Genomic DNA, 18,351 nt, shown 5'->3' with positions numbered 1-18,351 from the left:
ATATATTATTTATAATCAATACTGTAAATGATAGAAATTTGACCTCAATACAGTGATTGAAGTATTATGTAAATAGCTCAGTGATTGTAATTTTTTTCTATTTAAAATCTTCTAATTATAAAGGACATTACCCCTGTGAAGTAGCAAACTTTTCAACTTTCACGTAGATGAGGTAACCTTTTCAAAGATTTCTGATTTATCATTACCTTGTCTTGAGGGACAACAAAACAAGTTTATTTATAAATTATTTTTCTCAAAAATAGTATCTGCATCTGTAAAGTATATATATATCAAGTTAATTCAATTAAGAAAGATAATTATATATAAAAGAATCTAAATGAGAAAGTATATTAATGGTAAATATGCTGGCAAAGCATAGAAAAAAGAAATTTAAGGTTAGGATATCTATTTACATTTTAAAAATAATAATTTTTCAGTTCTTTATGTTTGTTTACAAACAATAATTAATATTCAAATTAATGTTTGAATTGAAATTCATTTTGTAAGTTTTACTAATATAATTTAATTCAGAACAAAAAGTAAATATTATTATAGTATTTTCCCCAAAAAATTTGTAAAAAAAAAATTTACTTATTAATCAGTTAAATTTTGCTCTCATCTAATAAAATTTTTATCAAGACGGAAATAAAGCTCTCAGTAATCATACAACTTTTTTTTTTTGTCTTCTTTTACGCAATTTCCAAGTCATTCCGGTTTTAAAAACTTGGTAATTACAAAAAGGGATATAGACAACTTGTACAAGTTCAATGAACCAACATTTTTTTTATTTATCTTTTCTATATGACTAAAATATTCTTTGTAAATAATAAAACTAAAATTCGCGATTATCTAAATGTTTATATAACGCACTGTCAATTTAATGACTAATAATTGTAATATTTTTTTTTTATAAATTTAAATTTTCATTATAAAACATCAATTATTAATAAATGATTAATTTAATTGAAAACTAAACAAAAATTTTCTAAATAAATTTTAATTGTATATATATATATATACTTTCTCAATTTTGTGGTCAATTACTTTAATAAGAATTAAAAAAAAATTTCTTCGCGGTTTCCGTGAAATTAATTTTCCCGATCTCTCATTTTGGTCAATAATAATTTTTGAAATAATTACAGAAAGAAACAAAGAATAGAAATTTTACCTTTTTTTCTTAATTTTTTTTTTATCTATAATAGAATCATGATAAGATACAAGATGTATGCAATGTTCAAATAAAACCAAAATTGTTGGTACAAATTACGTATTTTGTGGAAATATACGATTCTTGTGACATAAACACACCTGTAAATCATGAGGATTATTAATTATCAAATAGCTACCTTTACAATTAGAAAAAAAAGGAAAATATTTACATTAAAAATAAATTTGTTCATTTGACAATTCGTTGCTTTACTGTTTTAGTGACATAAATTATTGCATCATTAAAAATGTCAATCATTTAATTAATATTATTATTTCAAAAATATTTTTTTCCATTCAATCTGTTTTCATTGATCAATTAAAATTAAACGCTTTGTTTTCGAATGTTTCTAAATATATTGAAAAAACAAAAACGTTAACAAAAGTATATCTATTTAAAGCATTTAGTGTGCTATATACTTTTTACACTGAGGGGGAGAAAACACAGTCGCATTTTAGAAACTCTAGCAGAACAAGTATGTTAGGATTATAGCAACATAATTCTATAATAGACATAGAGAAAATACAATTTCACTTAAAATAGTCGGATGTAAAAACTTTAATTGATTTTTTAATAAGATTTTTCAGAGAATATAGAAAAATAAATAAGTGCGCATAATGTATCGAAAAGGAAAACATTATGTTCCGTGAATTTTACATATTACATGGAGTAAACAAATTGTATAATTACATTTGTGAGTATATGTATTCTTATAGAGACATAATAATATCCCAAGACAATAGAAAGAATTAATTATTTCTCTTTGAAATTGTAACGTTTCTATTTTTTTCCTTTATTGACAATTTTTTTTTTTAAATTAATGATTTACTTTTAAAATTCGTATTCAATTAGTTTATTAAAATAATAATAAATTATATTATCTAAACTGATTAATAATTAATATTGGTACATAATTTTTAATTATATATTAATAAAATCAATTAACCCATATATTTGTTTACCTCTTTATTTATTTTCTTGTTGAATTAATTATCTGCATGTTGCACACTTGGACATAAGAAATTCATTATAACGTTAATCATCAGTAGCACGTGTTCTTTGACAAATGTCACTTTTGTTACAGAGTCAAAGGAATCCATTGACATTCAATAAAGATATATATATATATATATATATATATATATATATATATATATATATAAATGCTCTTTAATTTAATATATAATTTTATTAACGTCATTTCCATAATGCTCAACTATTTGATAATAATCAATATTCATGATGATTGTAAAATATTAATCTTTTTTTCTAAAAATTTAACGCACATTTATTACATTTACAGAGCAAAAATAAAAAATTTGTAAAATTAATATAAAAATAATAAAAAATAATTGTTTAATTTTAGAAAAATTCCAACTGTAAAGCTTTTTGATCATACGTTTCTTAAATATTTGAAATGTGCTTCAATACATAACGGGAGATTGAAAGAAAAAGTATACACGAACATATTACGAGGTACATACATAAATATGATGATGAACTGAGAAACGTTTCAGTCTTCTCCAAACTATCAAACGGGACATTAATCTATATAGTAGAGCTTCTCAAAAATAATTAAATAAAAAAAAGTTTCATAAAAACAATGTTTGAATTAAATCATTAATTTTTTTTTTTTAAAAAGTGATTTAATTTTAAATAATTGTGCTATTTAAGAGACGAATATTTTAAATGCAAAATGTATAGATAAAAAATACTAAAAATTTTGTATAATAGTAAAAATAAAAATAATAAATCGCCGGTGTTATTTTAAAGGTATTACAAAAAACCCACCGTATTTTAAAGTAATGAGACTGTGATTTATTTACAACAAATTAAATTTTATTTTTATTTATTTTAAAACATTGATAATAATTAATAATAGTAAAGAAAGAAATTTTTTATTAAGTTTTATAGAAATTTAAAATAAAAACCTTTTTTTGGCGAACAAAATTAATGGAAAACAAACAAAGCAATTGAAAATAATGGCTTTGTAATTTTTTATTGGTTGAACATTCGTCAGGAAATAATAGTTTTTTTTCCTTTTTTATATTGTATGATTAATTTGATCGCAATATATATATATATTTTTACGTTTAAAGTAATTTATTTACATTTAATTTAATTTACAGAAATTTAAAATTTCTAATTAAATCAATTTTAAATTATAAAATTAATGGAAATTTATATTAAATAAAAATAATATTTCAATGTGAATTTAAATTAGGTGCGTAATTTGAGAGCGCGTCTTATCTCATTATTGGTTTATCAATTTCCGTGCTTTGAATGATTATGGAAATTTCATTTTTCACATTTTTTTCATATCAAAATACAAAATTCCATTTTTTTACAATTTTACTTTGAAAAAAAAAATGAGAAAAATTAACTACATGTCAGAAATTAAGAAAAGTATTGTTTTGTAAAAATTAATAAAAATTTGTTTATTAGTATTCATATAATTAATTAATTTGTTTACATTTTTTATTTCAGGAGGAATAAATAACAAGTAAAACTGTTAATATTTAAAAAAAAACTGATTTCACTATATCATGTCTTATCAAAATCATTCTGAAAATTTGTCATCAAATTTAAAAAATGGCCTTTCTTCCTCCAACGTAATACATTGTGAAGACAAGAATTTAAAATTATCTTGTGAGTATAATTACATATTTTTTTAAAACTGTATTTTATTATTTATTTACTTAATTATTTATTTTGTAATTATTTCGAATCTTTTGCAATTTTTTTTCATTAATTATTTTTTGCAGTTTCTCTATTATTTAATTTATATTCTTTTTCTTTGTAAATTAATTTATTTTTAATGACAATATATCACTTTCATTCGTATTAAAGAATTTAAATGTAATGCATTGGGTCATGAAGTTTATTATTAAAAGCGACAATGATTACGAAGGATAAGCGCACAATGTCATCTCTCATCATTTTCTATTATCTGTTGCACAATAGTAACTCCATTATACCATTCATGTGGACCATATTTTTCGCATAAAAATGAAACCACTTAAAATAATTTTCATCACAAATTTTTTTGTTTTTTTATTTTTAAATGCAATAAAAATGTAAACTAAGAGAATTTAAAAACTAAAAGTTCATCTCGTACAATGAATGATCTCGGTGCAATAAAAAAAATAACTAATAAAATTAGCATAAGTTAATTGAATACGTATAGAACTTGTTAAATAGTAATTATTTAATAATAATTGTAGAAACAATTATAGATCTTTCTTTTTTTGAAATAATATAAATTTTACTTAAATTATAAATTAAAAGAATGGTGGATTTTTTCCCTTAATATTAATTTTTAATTATAATAAATTCTTTTAGAAAAATATTTTTTTTTACTATACATATTTTTTATTACTATATGTAGTCGCTCATACACATTTGTATAGCAGGTTGCATAACGGTCGGTAATTTTAATACCGAAAAGAAATTCTTAAAAATAAATTAATAATATTGAACTAATAATTAATTGATTATTAAATTAAAGGGATCAAGAAATATTTGAAGGAAGATGTTAGATTATCGGAAATATTCAAAATGTGTTTCGCCGAATTTATTGGAACCGGAATTTTAGTATTTTTGGGATGTATGGGTTGTGTTGGAAGTCTTGGACATCGACCATCACCATTACAAATTTCTTTTACTTTTGGATTGGCTGTTATGCTCATAATACAGGTATTTTCAAATTTATTGTATTATTATATTATTATATTTACTTCAATAAAAAAATTCTATTTCTATGAAAAATAATTGTTTTTTTATTATATATAATTAATAAAAAAAAAAACTTACGTGATTTCACATTATTTATTATTTCCCGATTTCGAAATAAGCAAAATTTTATTTTTTTATATAATTTTTCAGAGTATTGGACATATCAGTGCTGCTCACATAAACCCAGCAATTACATTGGGCTCTGTTGTCCTTGGTAAAAAATCTTTGCCAATTGCAATACTTTATATTGTTGCTCAACTCACTGGTGCTATTCTTGGTTTTGGTTTATTAAAGGTATATTTATTCTTTTCCTAGTGTTATTAATATTAATAAAATATTAATTCAACCTCGAGATTTATAATTATTTTACAGAATTTTTTCTTTTATAAAATTTATTGACAAATGTTATTTTTATTTCGCCGAACTTTCTAATTTCTATTTTTTATTATTTTAATTTCCGTAATTTAAAATTAATCAGTATTTCAGTTTTAATTAATTATTGTTCAAATAAGAAAATTCTACTTTTTTATTCATTTTATTTTTTCGATTTGCTAAATTTTAAAAATAATTTTAATGAATTTTCAAAATGTTATCAGGCAGTTACACCGGAAATGCTTTTACATAATGGAAATGAAACGTCAAGCTCTGAATTTTGTGTAACTGATTTACACAATAATATTTCAATGTTTCAAGGATTTGTAATTGAAGTGATTGCAACTGGAATTTTAATGTTGATGACATGCGGTGTTTGGGATGCGAGACAAACAAAATATGGTGATTCAGTTGCAATTAAATTTGGTTTAGCGGTCGCAGTAATTTGTATGGCCGTTGGTCCATATACAGGATGCAGTATGAATCCAGCGAGATCATTAGCGCCAGCACTTTGGAATAATCATTGGTCAAATCATTGGATATTTTGGTTTGGTCCACTCGTTGGATCACTTATTGCATCTCTATGTTATCGTTGTATTTTTTGGCCAAAAGAATTTCAAGAGATGAGACCAAACATTGAGGCTTATCACGTATCCTTGTGAAATTTAAATTTTCGAAAAAATTGTTTCTTTTTTTTGCCCAAGCTTTATAGACTGACACGAGAAAATACATATCACTCAAATAATAATAATAATAATGTATTTTTGTCTCTCGGGGAAAAATATTTAAATGCCTCTTAAATATATTTTCGCAAGATATTATTTAAATTTATCGTGTATTGTTAACTATGTTTAAAAATAATATATATTGTTATAAAAATGCTTATTGTGTAAATAAAAGGATTGTTTTTTTAATTTTGTCTTTTTTTTGAAATACCGTTTCTAATTATTTAATATTGAATTATATTCATTAATTTAAAATAATAATTAAATTATTGCAATGGAAATTAAAATTTTTACTTTAATCGTCACTCATTTTAAAACTGTTCGATAAAACGCCTCGAGCGCCAGTTCCTTTGATTTCGAAAATTGATCCACCTTGCATATCATCCTCAGGTGTTTTTTCTGCAGGATTTGCAAAACCGTTTCCTGCAGTCGTAACGTATAAAATATCCAACATTGGCCCTCCAAAAGTGACACTCGTCACTCTTTTCGCTGGAATTGGTATCGATTGAAGTAATTTTCCAGTTTTTGGATTAACTTGAATCACCTGAAATATTGTAAATATTTTGTAATTCAAACAAAATTCAAAATCAATTAAAATTACAATACCTGAGAACCACCAAATAATGCAATCCAAAGATTATCTTTCGAGTCAATTGTCATTCCATCAGGAACACCGGGTAAATTATTTTTCGTCAAGTCGAAAACTACTTTTCTGTTGGCTAAAACAAAAAAAGTTAATAGATATTGAAAACAAAACAAAATTTAATATACAATTATCAGTTACCAATGGATCCTTTTTGTGGATCAAAATCGTAGGAAACAATTTGTTTTGTCGGTGAATCTATGTAATAAAATGTATCATCATCTAAATTCCACGCCAAACCATTACTAATTGAAACTGGTGTAATTTGTGTCGTTAATGTTAAATTTTTATCCATACAATAAAATTCTCCTCCATTAGGCATAAAATCTCCTTTTATTTCAGACATTGTACCTGAGAATATATATGAAATTTTAATTAGCACAATTTTCAAAAATACATTTTTACTATCTCAAAAAAAAAAAAAATAAAAACTAAAACAAAAAATTCAATATAAAAAACATTAAAATAGATTTATCGTTCTATTCTTTTATTATCAATGTTAAATTGAACAACAAATGAAGTTGAATATCTTCTATATAATAGACATTGAGATATCAATTTACTGAGGTCAATTGACTCGAAGCATTAAAATATCTAAATGGTTTTGAATTATGTTTTATGAAAAATATTGGAATTATAAATAAATGAAAATAATAATTTTATAAATAAATGAAATTAATAATTAAATAATATTTTTATAAATAAAATTTATAAAATAATAATAATTCAAATATCTTTCCAATAAGATAATTAGAAATAGTATAATTTTAAAAATATGTTAATAATTAGAGAAAATCGATTGTAATTACCTGCCCAAAATCTGCCAAATGAATCCGCTTTGCCATCATTAAATCTAGTGCCTTCATTAAATTTATTAACACTTTTTAATTTTCTAATAGGAGGATTTGTAGAATTAGTTTCACCATCCCATGTAACTAAAACAACATCGACACCTGAACCGGCGACAAAATGATTTGCTCCATCATCAATGGGAATTGCTACACCAACTGGTCCATTTGCTGAAAATTAATAATTTCTATTTTAATTTATCTTTCTAATTAATTTTCAATTTTATTCTATATAGCAGAAATAAAAATAATTACAAATAAATTACAAAAAATAATGAAAAATAATAAATTATAATAAATAATACGTAATAATAAATAATAATGAAAATTAAAAAAAATAATAAAAAATTTAAAAAAATTAGAATAAATAAAAATAAATAATAATAAACCAGATAATAATTACCTATATAAGCACAGGTAACTTTTGATGTAGCTGGATCAAATCGACAAATTTTGTTACCCCAAATATCGACGAAAAAAAGTTTTTGTGTACGATGATCCCAATGTGGTCCCTCTGTTAATCCTTTGGCCTCGACAACTCGATTAACAGTCAAAGTCATACTGAAAAATTGATAATTCATAATTACATTTAAAATAGTAAAATTAATAATTCATTTTTACGGTGATATTTAATTTTTTAAATTCAGTAAATAATTCATTTTCACTTGGATTATTAAATTCAGAAACAATTTTCATTATAATTATTATATAAGCAATATCACTAATAAAAATCTGTGCATACAATTCATATAAGAACATTTAACGGTAATTAGAATTGCCTCATTATACTTTGAATAATAATAGTAATAATTAGACTATTTTTATGACTGGCATTGGTAAATTTTTTTTGTTGTAAAAAACTGATATACTTTCTCTAAAAAAAAAAAAAAAAAAAAATATTTCAATGATTTTTATCACATAAAAATTCTTTTCTTGGAATTTTAATATTTTAATAAAGAATTTTTAAACATTTATTTTCAATTGAAGTTTAGAAACGAGTTAAAGAATACCACGAAGTATATTGCAACGAAAAGATAAAAGTTAAATAAAGATAAAAAATAAAATAAAATATATTTTGTATGCAAATGAAGCGAAATTACATTATAAACAGTTTTAAATATTTGTTTCAACTTTATTTCTAATTACGTTTAAATTTATTATTTCTGTATTAATTTTGTATTATTATTATTATTATTATTAGTATTTTTATTATTATTATTATTTTTATTATTATTATTATTATTTTAAAATTATTATTGTTATTATTATTTATTTATTTATTAATTTTTGATAAATAAAAAAAGTCTTTAAATAAATAAATTTAATTTATTTAAATTATTATTATTTTATCAATATATTATTGTAAAAATTAAATTTTTGTTTATTACTTACTCAGAGGATACAAATAAAGGAAAAATAAATGTAAAGATGCAAATAAAAAAAAATTTCATCTTGCTCTAAACTCTTTACAGTCGCGAATGTACTAATCAACTCGAGGAAAAGGAGACCTAAGCATGCTTTTTATATTCAACCTTAGACATTCGCTTTCATTCAAGTGATGTTTGTAGTTTCAAGGATCTTAAATTTTTTTATGCTTAAATAAAATTATTTATAAAAAAAGCATCGTAAATTTTTTTTTTTCAATTACATTTAATTTTATTTTCTCCATGTAATCTATAGTAATAAATAATATTTATTTAAATAATTTGTTTATAAAAAAAAATAGGAGAAAATTTTGAAATATTTTCTATTTAATAATAATTTTTTTAATAATTAATTATTAAATTATTATTTTTTTTTTTTTTGAAATTAAAATTTATTTTCGCGTCTATACCTTGAAACTTTAATATATATATTACCTTGCTCTTTTCAATGAAGCGTTGAAGTTGTAGATTTGAATTAAAATATTCAGATGAAAAAAGTGAAGGTGCGAATCATTGACCATAAATTAAATACTGAAATAAAAAGTATTTTAATCGATTAATTAAAATAATATTAAAAATTTCATTATTGATATTTTAACTAAATTTATCAACAATTTGAAAAATTGCAAGCTTTTTTTTTAATATTTATTGGAAAAAATAATTGTTTTTTTAAAATAATTTAGACGCATACATAATTTAAATTAAAAATGTTATTATATTTACTCTAATAGGAAAAAATTCTGTTATAAATAAATTTATTTATTTTAATCCCTATTTTTGGAGTAAAAAAAAAAGATCTATTCATAATTATTACAATTAAATTTTCGCGCACTTTTCGTCACTAAAGTTACTGCACATGCGCAATATGAGTAACAAACATAACCTTACTTAAAAAACGTGTGTGATAGTGGCACGTGAATTTATTCAAATATTTATTTAGGAATGTTTAATTAATTCTCAAAGGATTTCAATTAAGTTTAATTTTGTATTAAAAACATTAGTTTTAATTTTTCAAGGTAAATATTGTTATTTGTTTATTGTTAAAGGGAATTATCGTTTGACGTTTACAAAAAAAAACATATTCAACTTGCATGGATAAATTTTTTTTAAATTGTAAATTATATACTTAAAATACATTGTAAAGTATACAATTATAATGTAATTATAATTTTAATGAATGCAGTATTTTATTTACGAAAAGAAAAAGAAAGTAATTGAATATATAAAGTTTTTAAAACCCATTTAAAACCTTTTTATAAATTACCGGATAACCTAACTTTTTATTATGGAAAAAATTTTGGTGCCTGAGCACAAATCTTGTACTTACTGTCGTGGTACAATTAAAATACTAATTCCGAGAGGTATTTTGCACTAAAATAATAGTGGGCCTGCTGTCCCAAGACGATTACGTTTCTACCAAGTGTTGGAGGCAACGTGTGAACGTCGCACCAACATTTTTTCCGTATAAATTTGGCAATACTGTAAACTTTTTTTTTTTTTGATAATTATTTAAATAGTTATCCGTTTTTAATTCTAAATTATAATTTCAAGATTAATTTTCAATTACAGATGACTCAAAAAGATTTTCCCCGTGGTGGGAAGAAGCCCAAAATTGCACCCTCATCAAAATCTGTAAGTATTGTTTTCTTTTTAAAATTTTTTTTGAAAAATTGCTAATTAATAAATAAATTAGTTATTTACTTCAATTTATTCTAATTTTTCAGCTATTATTCGAGAAGAATAATCCCATAAAAGTGAGAAAAAATAAAACAACAAAAAATACAAAGAAAAGTCATGAGGAAGATACACTTGTTGCGTCAACGGCACAATCGTTAACATTTTCAAATTTATGTGAGGGAATGGTGATATTAGGAAGAGTACACATGATAAGAGATTATGATTTAATTATATCTTTACCAGGACGATTAACTGGACGTGTAAAAGTTACCGATATCAGTGAATCATATACAAATCTATTGCAAAGTGTTGTAAATTCCGAAGGCGATTCTATAACAGAATTTAGAACTCTAGCTGAATTATTTAAACCAGGTGATAATGTTGTCACTTACATTAAAGCACTCGGCGAAGACAATTGGCGTGTCTCATTATCATTGGAACCAAATTTATTGAATCAAAATTTAAATTCCAATTCAATAACCAATAAATCGAAAATTATTTGCTCAATCGCAAGTGTTGAAGATCATGGCTATGTTCTCGAAACTGGAATTCCAAATGTTCGTGGATTTTTATCAAAAAAGGACATTGAAGATGATCATAATTCCATTTACTGTGAGTATTATATTTAAATAATTTGTAATGGAAAATTTATTTTTAATATTTTTTCTTTCCAGTTCCAGGAAAACAAATAATGTGCGCCGTGAAAAATATGAAAAATGACGATAACGCATCAATAATAACACTATCAACAAAAACCAATCATTTAGAAACAATTGTGGAAAATGTGAAATCACTCAATAGTTTAATGCCAGGAATGCAATTGACTTTGACAATAAAAAAAATTCTTTCCAATGGATTACAAATTTCCTATAATGGTGACAAAATTGGTTATATTAATCAAATTCACATACCAAAAATTCTTTCTCAATATACACCAGGATTAGAGGTTGATGGAACATTATTGTATATTATTCCAACGGTGAAATTTGCATATTTTACATTATTAAAACAAATTCCGGAAAAATCACAAATCAATAAAGGTGATATTGTCAATGCTCGTGTTTCATATTTGGAATCAAGTGGAATTATCGTGAAATTAGGAAAAGATCTCAAAGGTTTAATACCATACAAAAGAACTCATGTGAATTCAAATAAAGTAAAAGAAATTTTCACTCCAGAATCGGATCACAAATGTCGAATACTCACCTACGATATTATGGATCGTATTTACATTTGTTCGACAGAGAAAAAAATTTTAGAAGCCACACATTTATCAATAGAAAATTTCATTCATGGCGAAATAATTGAAGTTGTTGTCAATGAAATAAATCGTGAAACTGGTTTTATTAAAGTTTCCACTGGCAAAATATTGGGAACAATTCCACCTTATCATAGTTCTGATAATGAAAAATGCTCATCAAAATTAAAAGTCAATGATAAAGTGAGCGCTAAAGTGTTGTCTAATATTAATAAAAAATTAACATTCACCTTAAAACCTCTTCTTATCAATAGCAATTTGCCAATTTTGGATAATATTCACCACGCTCATGTTTCATCACAACATCATGGGACAATTCGTCAAATTACCGATAAGGGAATTCTAGTGAAATTTTACGGTGATCTTGCCGGATGGGTTCCACTTTCTTTTCTTGATCCACAATTAATAAAACAAAAATGGAATCATTTTATCGGTGAAGTAGTAACTGTGATGATTAAAGCTGTTGATATCGCACGCAATAAATTAACATTAAAAATTATTAAGGAAAAAAAGAAAAAAATTACCTTTAAAATTGGTGAAACAGTCAATGGTATTGTTCTCAATTCATCAACAGAGGGAATACAATTGAAAATCAATAAAAATAATTTAGAAACAATGGGTTTTATTCCCGCTGGACATATTGCACCGTGTCCCGAATTAGCTAGTTTAATAGCATCGAAAACAATTCCCGGTGATGAAATAACGGCTTTGGTATTCTCAACAAATCCCAATTTATTATTGAGTGTATCATTTGTTCCACAAGCTGATGTAACATTAAAAAATTTAAAAATCAATTCAACTATTTTATGTTCGGTGAAAAATTTCACTGATAATATTTGTCGTGTTATATTGCCAATTAATGATTTTCTTGGCAATGCACAAGTGAAGAAAAATTTTCACGACAATGAAGATTTAATACGTACAAATCAAATTTTATTAAGTAAAATTCTTTCAATTGATAATGATGGTAAAAAAGTGACTGTATCGACACGTTTAACGGATTTATGGAAAAAACCAACGGAATCAATGTCGGCAATCGATACATTGGGTATTTATTTAATAAAAATGAAGGAATTATCGGAAAAGGATTATTTTAAAAATCGTCCAATATCGTCAATTGAATTGGGACAAAAAATTGATGGAATTGTCGAGACAATAACTGAACATGGTTTAATTTTAAAATTAAAGGACAATTTAAAGGCAACTGTTCGTAAGGATCATTATCGTGGTGATGTTCGTGTTGGTGATAAAGTTAAAGGCGTTGTACTTTGGGTGAATTTTATCTATGAATTATTGGAAGTTACATTATTGCCACAACTTGTCTCGTCGATTAGTGGAAAACAATCGAAATTTCAAAAATTACCATTGGAAACAAAATTACGTGGTACTATTGTTTTGATAACAAATTGGTTTATTCTTGTACTTCTCAAGGGACAATATAATGGTGGATTTGTTGTTATGCCCGCGAGATTACATCTCAATGATTTGAATCCTGATTTATCGACATACAATATTGGTCAAAAGGTACGATGTTTTGTTGTACTTAATGAAATTGAATGTAATTCGTTGAATATTTGTTTACCAAAGTCAATGTTTGAATCGAAGAAAACGCCAATGGCTAATCATCTTTGTAAAAAGTTACTCTCGATTAATAAAGTTTCGAAACGAAGTCAAAATATCGAAATAAAAGAAGAAGACGAAGAAATCGAAAATAAGAATTCAATGAAAATAAAAAGAAAAAAATCTATAGAAGAAGTAGAAAGTGAACCAGTTTCCAAAAAAGCTAAAAAGAAATCTAAAAAGGAAGAAGAAAAAAAAGAAGAAGAAGAAGAAGAAGTTTTATTAAACGAAGAAATGGAAATTGACGAAAACGCTACCGAATTGACAATTCCTGAGTGTGGATTTTATTGGGATAAAATGCCGAGTTCTGTATATCGAAAAGAAGAATCATCGAGTGACAGTGAAAGTGAAGAAGAGGAAGAGCAACCGAAAAAGAAGAAAAAACTCAGCGCTAACGAGCGTCGAGAACAGGAACGACAAAAAGAGAGAGAAATTCGTGAACGTGAAGAAGCATTGGCAGCTTCCAATCATATGCCAAAATCTGTTGATCAATTTGATAGATTAGTTCTCGGTAGTCCTGACAGTTCACTTATTTGGTTACAATATATGGCGTATCATTTACAAGCAACTGAAGTCGATAAAGCGCGTTCTGTTGCAAAACGTGCTGTTAAAACAATAAATTTCCGCGAAGAAGATGAGAGGCTAAATGTCTGGCAAGCATGGTTAAATCTTGAAATTAAATTTGGAAATACAGAATCATTGAACGAAGTTCTTCAGGAAGCTGTTCGTGTGAATGATGCGGCAAAAATTTATTCCCACATGCTCACTGCCTATTCTGAGGCTGGTAAACAAATTGAAATGGAAAAAACTGTTAATATGATTGTGAAAAAATTCAAAGATCAACCGGAAATGTGGATCAAATGCGGAGCTGTTTTACTAAAAGTTGGATTAAAAGAAAAATCACGACACATCATGCAAAGGGCCATTCAATCTCTACCTGCACCCGAACGTTAGTATTACATTAATTTCTTTTTTTAATTAAAATTAAATAATTTTTGTCTAATTTCAAATGTATAAAAAAATACCCTTCTTTTCTGTTACAGATGTGAATTTAATTGTAAGATTCGCACACTTGGAGAATAATCACGGTGATAAAGAGAGATCACAAACTTTATTTGAACAAATTTTGAATTCATATCCAAAACGAATTGATGTATGGTCATCTTATGTGGATTCTTTGATTAAATCAGGTGATATTGAAATAGCAAGAAGAATTCTTGAGAGATCTGTCACGACTCAAGTACTTCCAGCGAGAAAGATGAAAGTTTTATTTAAAAAATACATTAATTTTGAAGAACAATATGGAAATGAAAAATCTGTTCAAAATGTTCGAGATATGGCTAATGAATATGTAAAAGAGCACAGTGGATAGATAAAACATTTTTTTTTCTCATTCTTTGTACATATTTTTATGTAAACACAAATATTAATTTTTTTCTTTAATAATTTACTATAAATAATGTTTTTGAACTCGTTTTAGTGGAAAAAATAAAGCGAATTTTTTTTAAAAAGTCTAAATTGTTTTAAGTTACTTTTTATTTTATATGAATTAACATTAAATTGTAAATAATTAATTAAATATATATATATATTTGATAAAATAAATAAATAAAAATGATTTAAAAAATCAATATTATGGAACAGTTCCTGTAGAACAGCAACCATATCGACAGAAATGCATTAAAGATGGATAATTTTTTTCGATAAAATGGCGCGATGCATGTAAAAACTACAGGTAAGTTTTAAATATTTTTTTTAATATTATTTATTGCCAAAAACGATTTATTTAATTATATTTTAGTTAAATGTTAGAAATCTTTATAATATATATAGAAATATTTATTAAAAATAAGTATTTGAATTTTAAAATTCGATTAATCGATAACTTTCAGTGTGCGCAACATTTTCTAGTAAAAAAAAAAAAAAAAAATACCAACTTTGCAACTTTAAAAATACAGTAACAGTAACTCGTAATTTGCAAATGATCTTTTTCATAAGCAAAGAGAGATGTGTTAAGAATTTAGAGTGAAAATCATTATTTACTGAAGTTGGAACCTAATTAAGGTTAAATATCTAATTAGCTCGGAAATTCCAAATTATAGTTTAGTGGAATTTTTTACGTCACTTGAGCTTAAACATATTGTTTGTTGCTTAAAAGGTATGTTTTGACAGCTTGCTTTCTTGTGCATGTGTACGTGTCCAGAATGCCAAAAAGTTTTTTTTTTTAATACCCTGTTGCATTTTTAAATCTTTTAAACATAGTTTTTTCCCCATTTTCTAAAAATTAAAATCAGATTATAATTTTTCGAAACTTAACCTCTTTAGTGCTCTGGTGACTTATTTTCCGTTTACTTTTATAAAAATATTGCAATTTTTTTAATTTAATCAATATTCTAATATTGCAAACTGATTTTTTTTTGATAAATATACAATTTAAATAATATAAAGAAAGTTTACGAGAAAAATTTATTTTAAAATTATAAAAAACATAAATATTAAAAAAGTGATGTTCTTTTCATAATAATGGAAAATTAATACTTGTTTTGTTTACTTTCAGTCAAAAATGGTTAGACTTTATGCTTTAACGATCCTTTATAAGGGACAAACATCGGCGACTGCCCTAAAATGTGCCTACGATGTTGACTCTTTTTCATATTTTCAAAGAAGCAGCGTCAAAGAGTTCATGGCATTTGTCAGTAAAACCATAACAGAAAGAACGCAAGTTGCTGCAAGGCAGAGCGTAAAAGAAGGAGGTAAAATCGATACTTTTTCATCTGATTCCATCAAAAACTCTCAAAGTCATAAATATTCTCCAATATATAAAAAGTTATAAATCTTATCAAAAGATTTTATCTTCATCTCAAGAATTTTTTAAGATAATTCAAAAAAACAAATAATAATCTTAAGACAAGTTTATTGCTCTCAATAAATTATTTCGATATTTTGAAATAATCTTTTTTATGTTTTAAATGTTTTTCTAATTTTTTTTTTTTTAAATTGTTTTCAGAATACATGTGTCATGTTTATGTACGAGGAGACAGTTTAGCGGGAGTTTTAATATCAGATCATGAATATCCAAATCGAGTATCTCACACTTTAATTACAAAAGTGTTGGATGAATTTACAACAAGATATTCTCCGAGCACGTGGCCTACATTAAATGAATCGGCAGTTGATTTTCAACAAAGTAATGTTTATTTGGCAAAATATCAAAATCCAAGGGAGGCCGATTCTCTGACAAAAATGCAAAATGATTTAGATGAAACGAAAATCATTCTGGTATTACGATTATTAATATTAAATACTTTAAATTTTATTTAATTGTTTTTTACTTAATCGTTTTCATTTATTTTCAGCATAGTACATTGGAGGCAGTTTTGCAGAGAGGGGAAAAATTGGATGATTTAGTTTCAAAATCAGAGGGCCTTAGCATTCAGTCGAAAGCCTTTTATAAAACAGCCCGTAAAACTAATTCCTGCTGCAGTTTGACAGCTTAGAAAAATTCTCTTATTGTAATAATAATTTTAATTAACATTGTGTCACTCTCAATGTATAAGGAAAGTAATGAAAATTGAGATGAAGGAGAGCGAAATGAAATTAAACATCGTCAATAATGGAAAGAAAAGTCTTTGATCTAATTCAAAGATTAAGCTGCAATTAAAGCTTCTGTGAATGCGAAACATGTTCTTAAAACTGAACCAAAGAAGCAATAAAACAAAAATGGTTTCAGAACAACTAAATGGAAAGTCTGGCAGTGCCAAAAAAAAAACGAAAATCAATATGAGCGCTTATTCTGTAAATAGATATTTTAGCTTTGCTTTCTCCAATATTAATTTCTCAGGTAAAAATGAGATACTCACTGCCAGTTCCAAAAATGGAAATCATCTAATTTTTATGAATTAGTGAAACGGACCTAATATCAAACAAAAAAGAACATTCCTAACATGTTAAATCCAATTAGAAAATTAATTTTTAAACTTTTTGTTTTTCTACAGGCTCTATGTTCTTTAAATTCTCCATTCCTGTTTGTTTTGATTTCACAAGTTTTTTCTACTTCAACTATTAACAGAATCTCCTTGAAAGGATTGTTGCAATTTTTCGCACAAATAATAGGGCGACACTTAAAAAAAAAAATTAATAAATCTTAATAATCCATAACGTCCGAAAAAAATCTGTTTACTATCTGACAAAAAAAATTATGACCGTGTTAAACGTTAAGTGTCATACTCTATTGGTGTTTGTGTCTGCTGACGTTTTAATTAAGAAAGATTGAAAAAAAGAAGAATAGATATTTACCGCGAAAAAAAAGAGTGTACTGAGTCTCGTTATAACGTCGGAAATTTAAGTAAATGTATTTGAAGATATATATGTATTATAATATATGTACAATATAAAATTCCCTACAAAAAAAAAAATCTTTATAACTATAAAGTTGAAACAGATGTTAATTCTGCTTCGAGAATAATTTAAATACAACAATCTATTTTTAAGTGTTGCAAATATTGTCTTTTCTTTTAAATCCCGAATTTTCATTCTTTAAATTAAATAATTAAATAATTAAAAATTGAATTTTTATTTTTAAAATTTATTTTAACAATGAGATATATGAAAAAAAAAAATGTTTAATATTAGACTGTTGTTTTAATTTAGATTTTTTTTTTAAATACAGACCTAATTACATGATGAGCTAGAAAAAATTTTTTGAAATATTTTAACGTAACAGTTTTTTTTCCCGTCTATTACGATCAAAAGGCCGATACAACGTATCCCAAATTTGTCGTGGACCAAACTAGAAATAAATTAATTAAGTTATAAAATTCAAAACAATTTTTAACTTAAAAA

General features: G+C 24.8%; 5 protein-coding genes across 14 annotated transcripts in view; 3 read left to right on the top strand and 2 right to left on the bottom strand.

The window, feature by feature from the left end:
- Positions 1-24: 24 nt before the first annotated feature.
- On the top strand, positions 25-6,228 carry LOC127288528 (aquaporin-like). Of its 7 annotated transcripts, XM_051316032.1 has the most exons (7): positions 222-395; positions 1,786-1,901; positions 2,574-2,683; positions 3,695-3,856; positions 4,716-4,903; positions 5,093-5,236; positions 5,539-6,228. In XM_051316032.1, the coding sequence occupies exons 4-7, from the start codon at positions 3,754-3,756 to the stop codon at positions 5,974-5,976; spliced, it is 873 nt and encodes a 290-aa protein (XP_051171989.1). In that variant the 5' UTR covers positions 222-395; positions 1,786-1,901; positions 2,574-2,683; positions 3,695-3,753; the 3' UTR covers positions 5,977-6,228. The 7 variants fall into 7 exon arrangements, with proteins under 7 accessions (XP_051171991.1, XP_051171988.1, XP_051171989.1 ...); XM_051316031.1 differs by lacking the exons at positions 222-395; positions 2,574-2,683 and adding an exon at positions 30-172; XM_051316029.1 differs by lacking the exon at positions 2,574-2,683.
- LOC127288527 (regucalcin-like) lies at positions 6,057-18,298 on the bottom strand. Of its 3 annotated transcripts, none has more exons than XM_051316025.1 (7): positions 18,181-18,298; positions 9,390-9,485; positions 7,934-8,091; positions 7,492-7,701; positions 6,824-7,033; positions 6,646-6,758; positions 6,057-6,583 (listed from the first exon to the last, which is right to left on the bottom strand). In XM_051316025.1, exons 2-7 carry the CDS (start codon positions 9,473-9,475, stop codon positions 6,335-6,337), a joined length of 1,026 nt encoding a protein of 341 aa, XP_051171982.1. In that variant the 5' UTR covers positions 9,476-9,485; positions 18,181-18,298; the 3' UTR covers positions 6,057-6,334. The 3 variants fall into 3 exon arrangements, with proteins under 3 accessions (XP_051171982.1, XP_051171981.1, XP_051171983.1); XM_051316024.1 differs by lacking the exon at positions 18,181-18,298 and adding an exon at positions 10,282-10,430; XM_051316026.1 differs by lacking the exons at positions 9,390-9,485; positions 18,181-18,298 and adding an exon at positions 8,923-9,074.
- Positions 9,833-15,027, top strand: LOC127288515 (protein RRP5 homolog). Its single transcript, XM_051316006.1, has 5 exons — positions 9,833-9,970; positions 10,524-10,586; positions 10,679-11,243; positions 11,306-14,458; positions 14,553-15,027. The coding sequence occupies exons 2-5, from the start codon at positions 10,524-10,526 to the stop codon at positions 14,879-14,881; spliced, it is 4,110 nt and encodes a 1,369-aa protein (XP_051171963.1). The 5' UTR covers positions 9,833-9,970; the 3' UTR covers positions 14,882-15,027.
- Positions 15,459-18,009, top strand: LOC127288530 (synaptobrevin homolog YKT6). Its single transcript, XM_051316037.1, has 4 exons — positions 15,459-15,667; positions 16,067-16,262; positions 16,517-16,788; positions 16,866-18,009. Exons 2-4 carry the CDS (start codon positions 16,073-16,075, stop codon positions 17,004-17,006), a joined length of 603 nt encoding a protein of 200 aa, XP_051171994.1. The 5' UTR covers positions 15,459-15,667; positions 16,067-16,072; the 3' UTR covers positions 17,007-18,009.
- Positions 18,064-18,351, bottom strand: part of LOC127288524 (NADH dehydrogenase [ubiquinone] 1 alpha subcomplex subunit 10, mitochondrial) — a 132,217-nt gene continuing 131,929 nt past the window's right edge. For both annotated transcript variants that reach the window (XM_051316022.1, XM_051316021.1), the window contains one exon: positions 18,064-18,298. In XM_051316022.1, the coding sequence (XP_051171979.1) occupies positions 18,221-18,298 (78 nt within the window). In that variant the 3' untranslated portion in view covers positions 18,064-18,220. The remainder of the gene's footprint in view (positions 18,299-18,351) is intronic.

Source organism: Leptopilina boulardi, unplaced genomic scaffold, assembly GCF_019393585.1.
Source record: "Leptopilina boulardi isolate dan_hultmark-lab unplaced genomic scaffold, ZJU_Lbou_2.1 LbouV2_392, whole genome shotgun sequence".
Taxonomy (NCBI): domain Eukaryota; kingdom Metazoa; phylum Arthropoda; class Insecta; order Hymenoptera; family Figitidae; genus Leptopilina; species Leptopilina boulardi.
The sequence above is the reverse complement of the archived record's forward strand: the minus strand, read 5'-3'. Positions and strand labels throughout refer to the sequence as shown.

Coding starts and splice junctions, on each gene's coding strand:
- LOC127288528 (XM_051316034.1), top strand. CDS start 3,754: ATGTCTTATCAAAATCATTCTGAAAATTTGTCATCAAATTTAAAAAAT. Junction 4,904..5,092: donor CTGTTATGCTCATAATACAG/GTATTTTCAAAT, acceptor ATAATTTTTCAG/AGTATTGGACATATCAGTGC. Junction 5,237..5,538: donor TTGGTTTTGGTTTATTAAAG/GTATATTTATTC, acceptor AAATGTTATCAG/GCAGTTACACCGGAAATGCT.
- LOC127288527 (XM_051316025.1), bottom strand. CDS start 9,475: ATGGTCAATGATTCGCACCTTCACTTTTTTCATCTGAATATTTTAATT. Junction 8,092..9,389: donor GCTTCATTGAAAAGAGCAAG/GTAATATATATA, acceptor TCAATTTTTCAG/TATGACTTTGACTGTTAATC. Junction 7,702..7,933: donor AGTTACCTGTGCTTATATAG/GTAATTATTATC, acceptor ATTAATTTTCAG/CAAATGGACCAGTTGGTGTA.
- LOC127288515 (XM_051316006.1), top strand. CDS start 10,524: ATGACTCAAAAAGATTTTCCCCGTGGTGGGAAGAAGCCCAAAATTGCA. Junction 10,587..10,678: donor TTGCACCCTCATCAAAATCT/GTAAGTATTGTT, acceptor CTAATTTTTCAG/CTATTATTCGAGAAGAATAA. Junction 14,459..14,552: donor ATCTCTACCTGCACCCGAAC/GTTAGTATTACA, acceptor TTTCTGTTACAG/ATGTGAATTTAATTGTAAGA.
- LOC127288530 (XM_051316037.1), top strand. CDS start 16,073: ATGGTTAGACTTTATGCTTTAACGATCCTTTATAAGGGACAAACATCG. Junction 16,263..16,516: donor GCAGAGCGTAAAAGAAGGAG/GTAAAATCGATA, acceptor AATTGTTTTCAG/AATACATGTGTCATGTTTAT. Junction 16,789..16,865: donor ATGAAACGAAAATCATTCTG/GTATTACGATTA, acceptor ATTTATTTTCAG/CATAGTACATTGGAGGCAGT.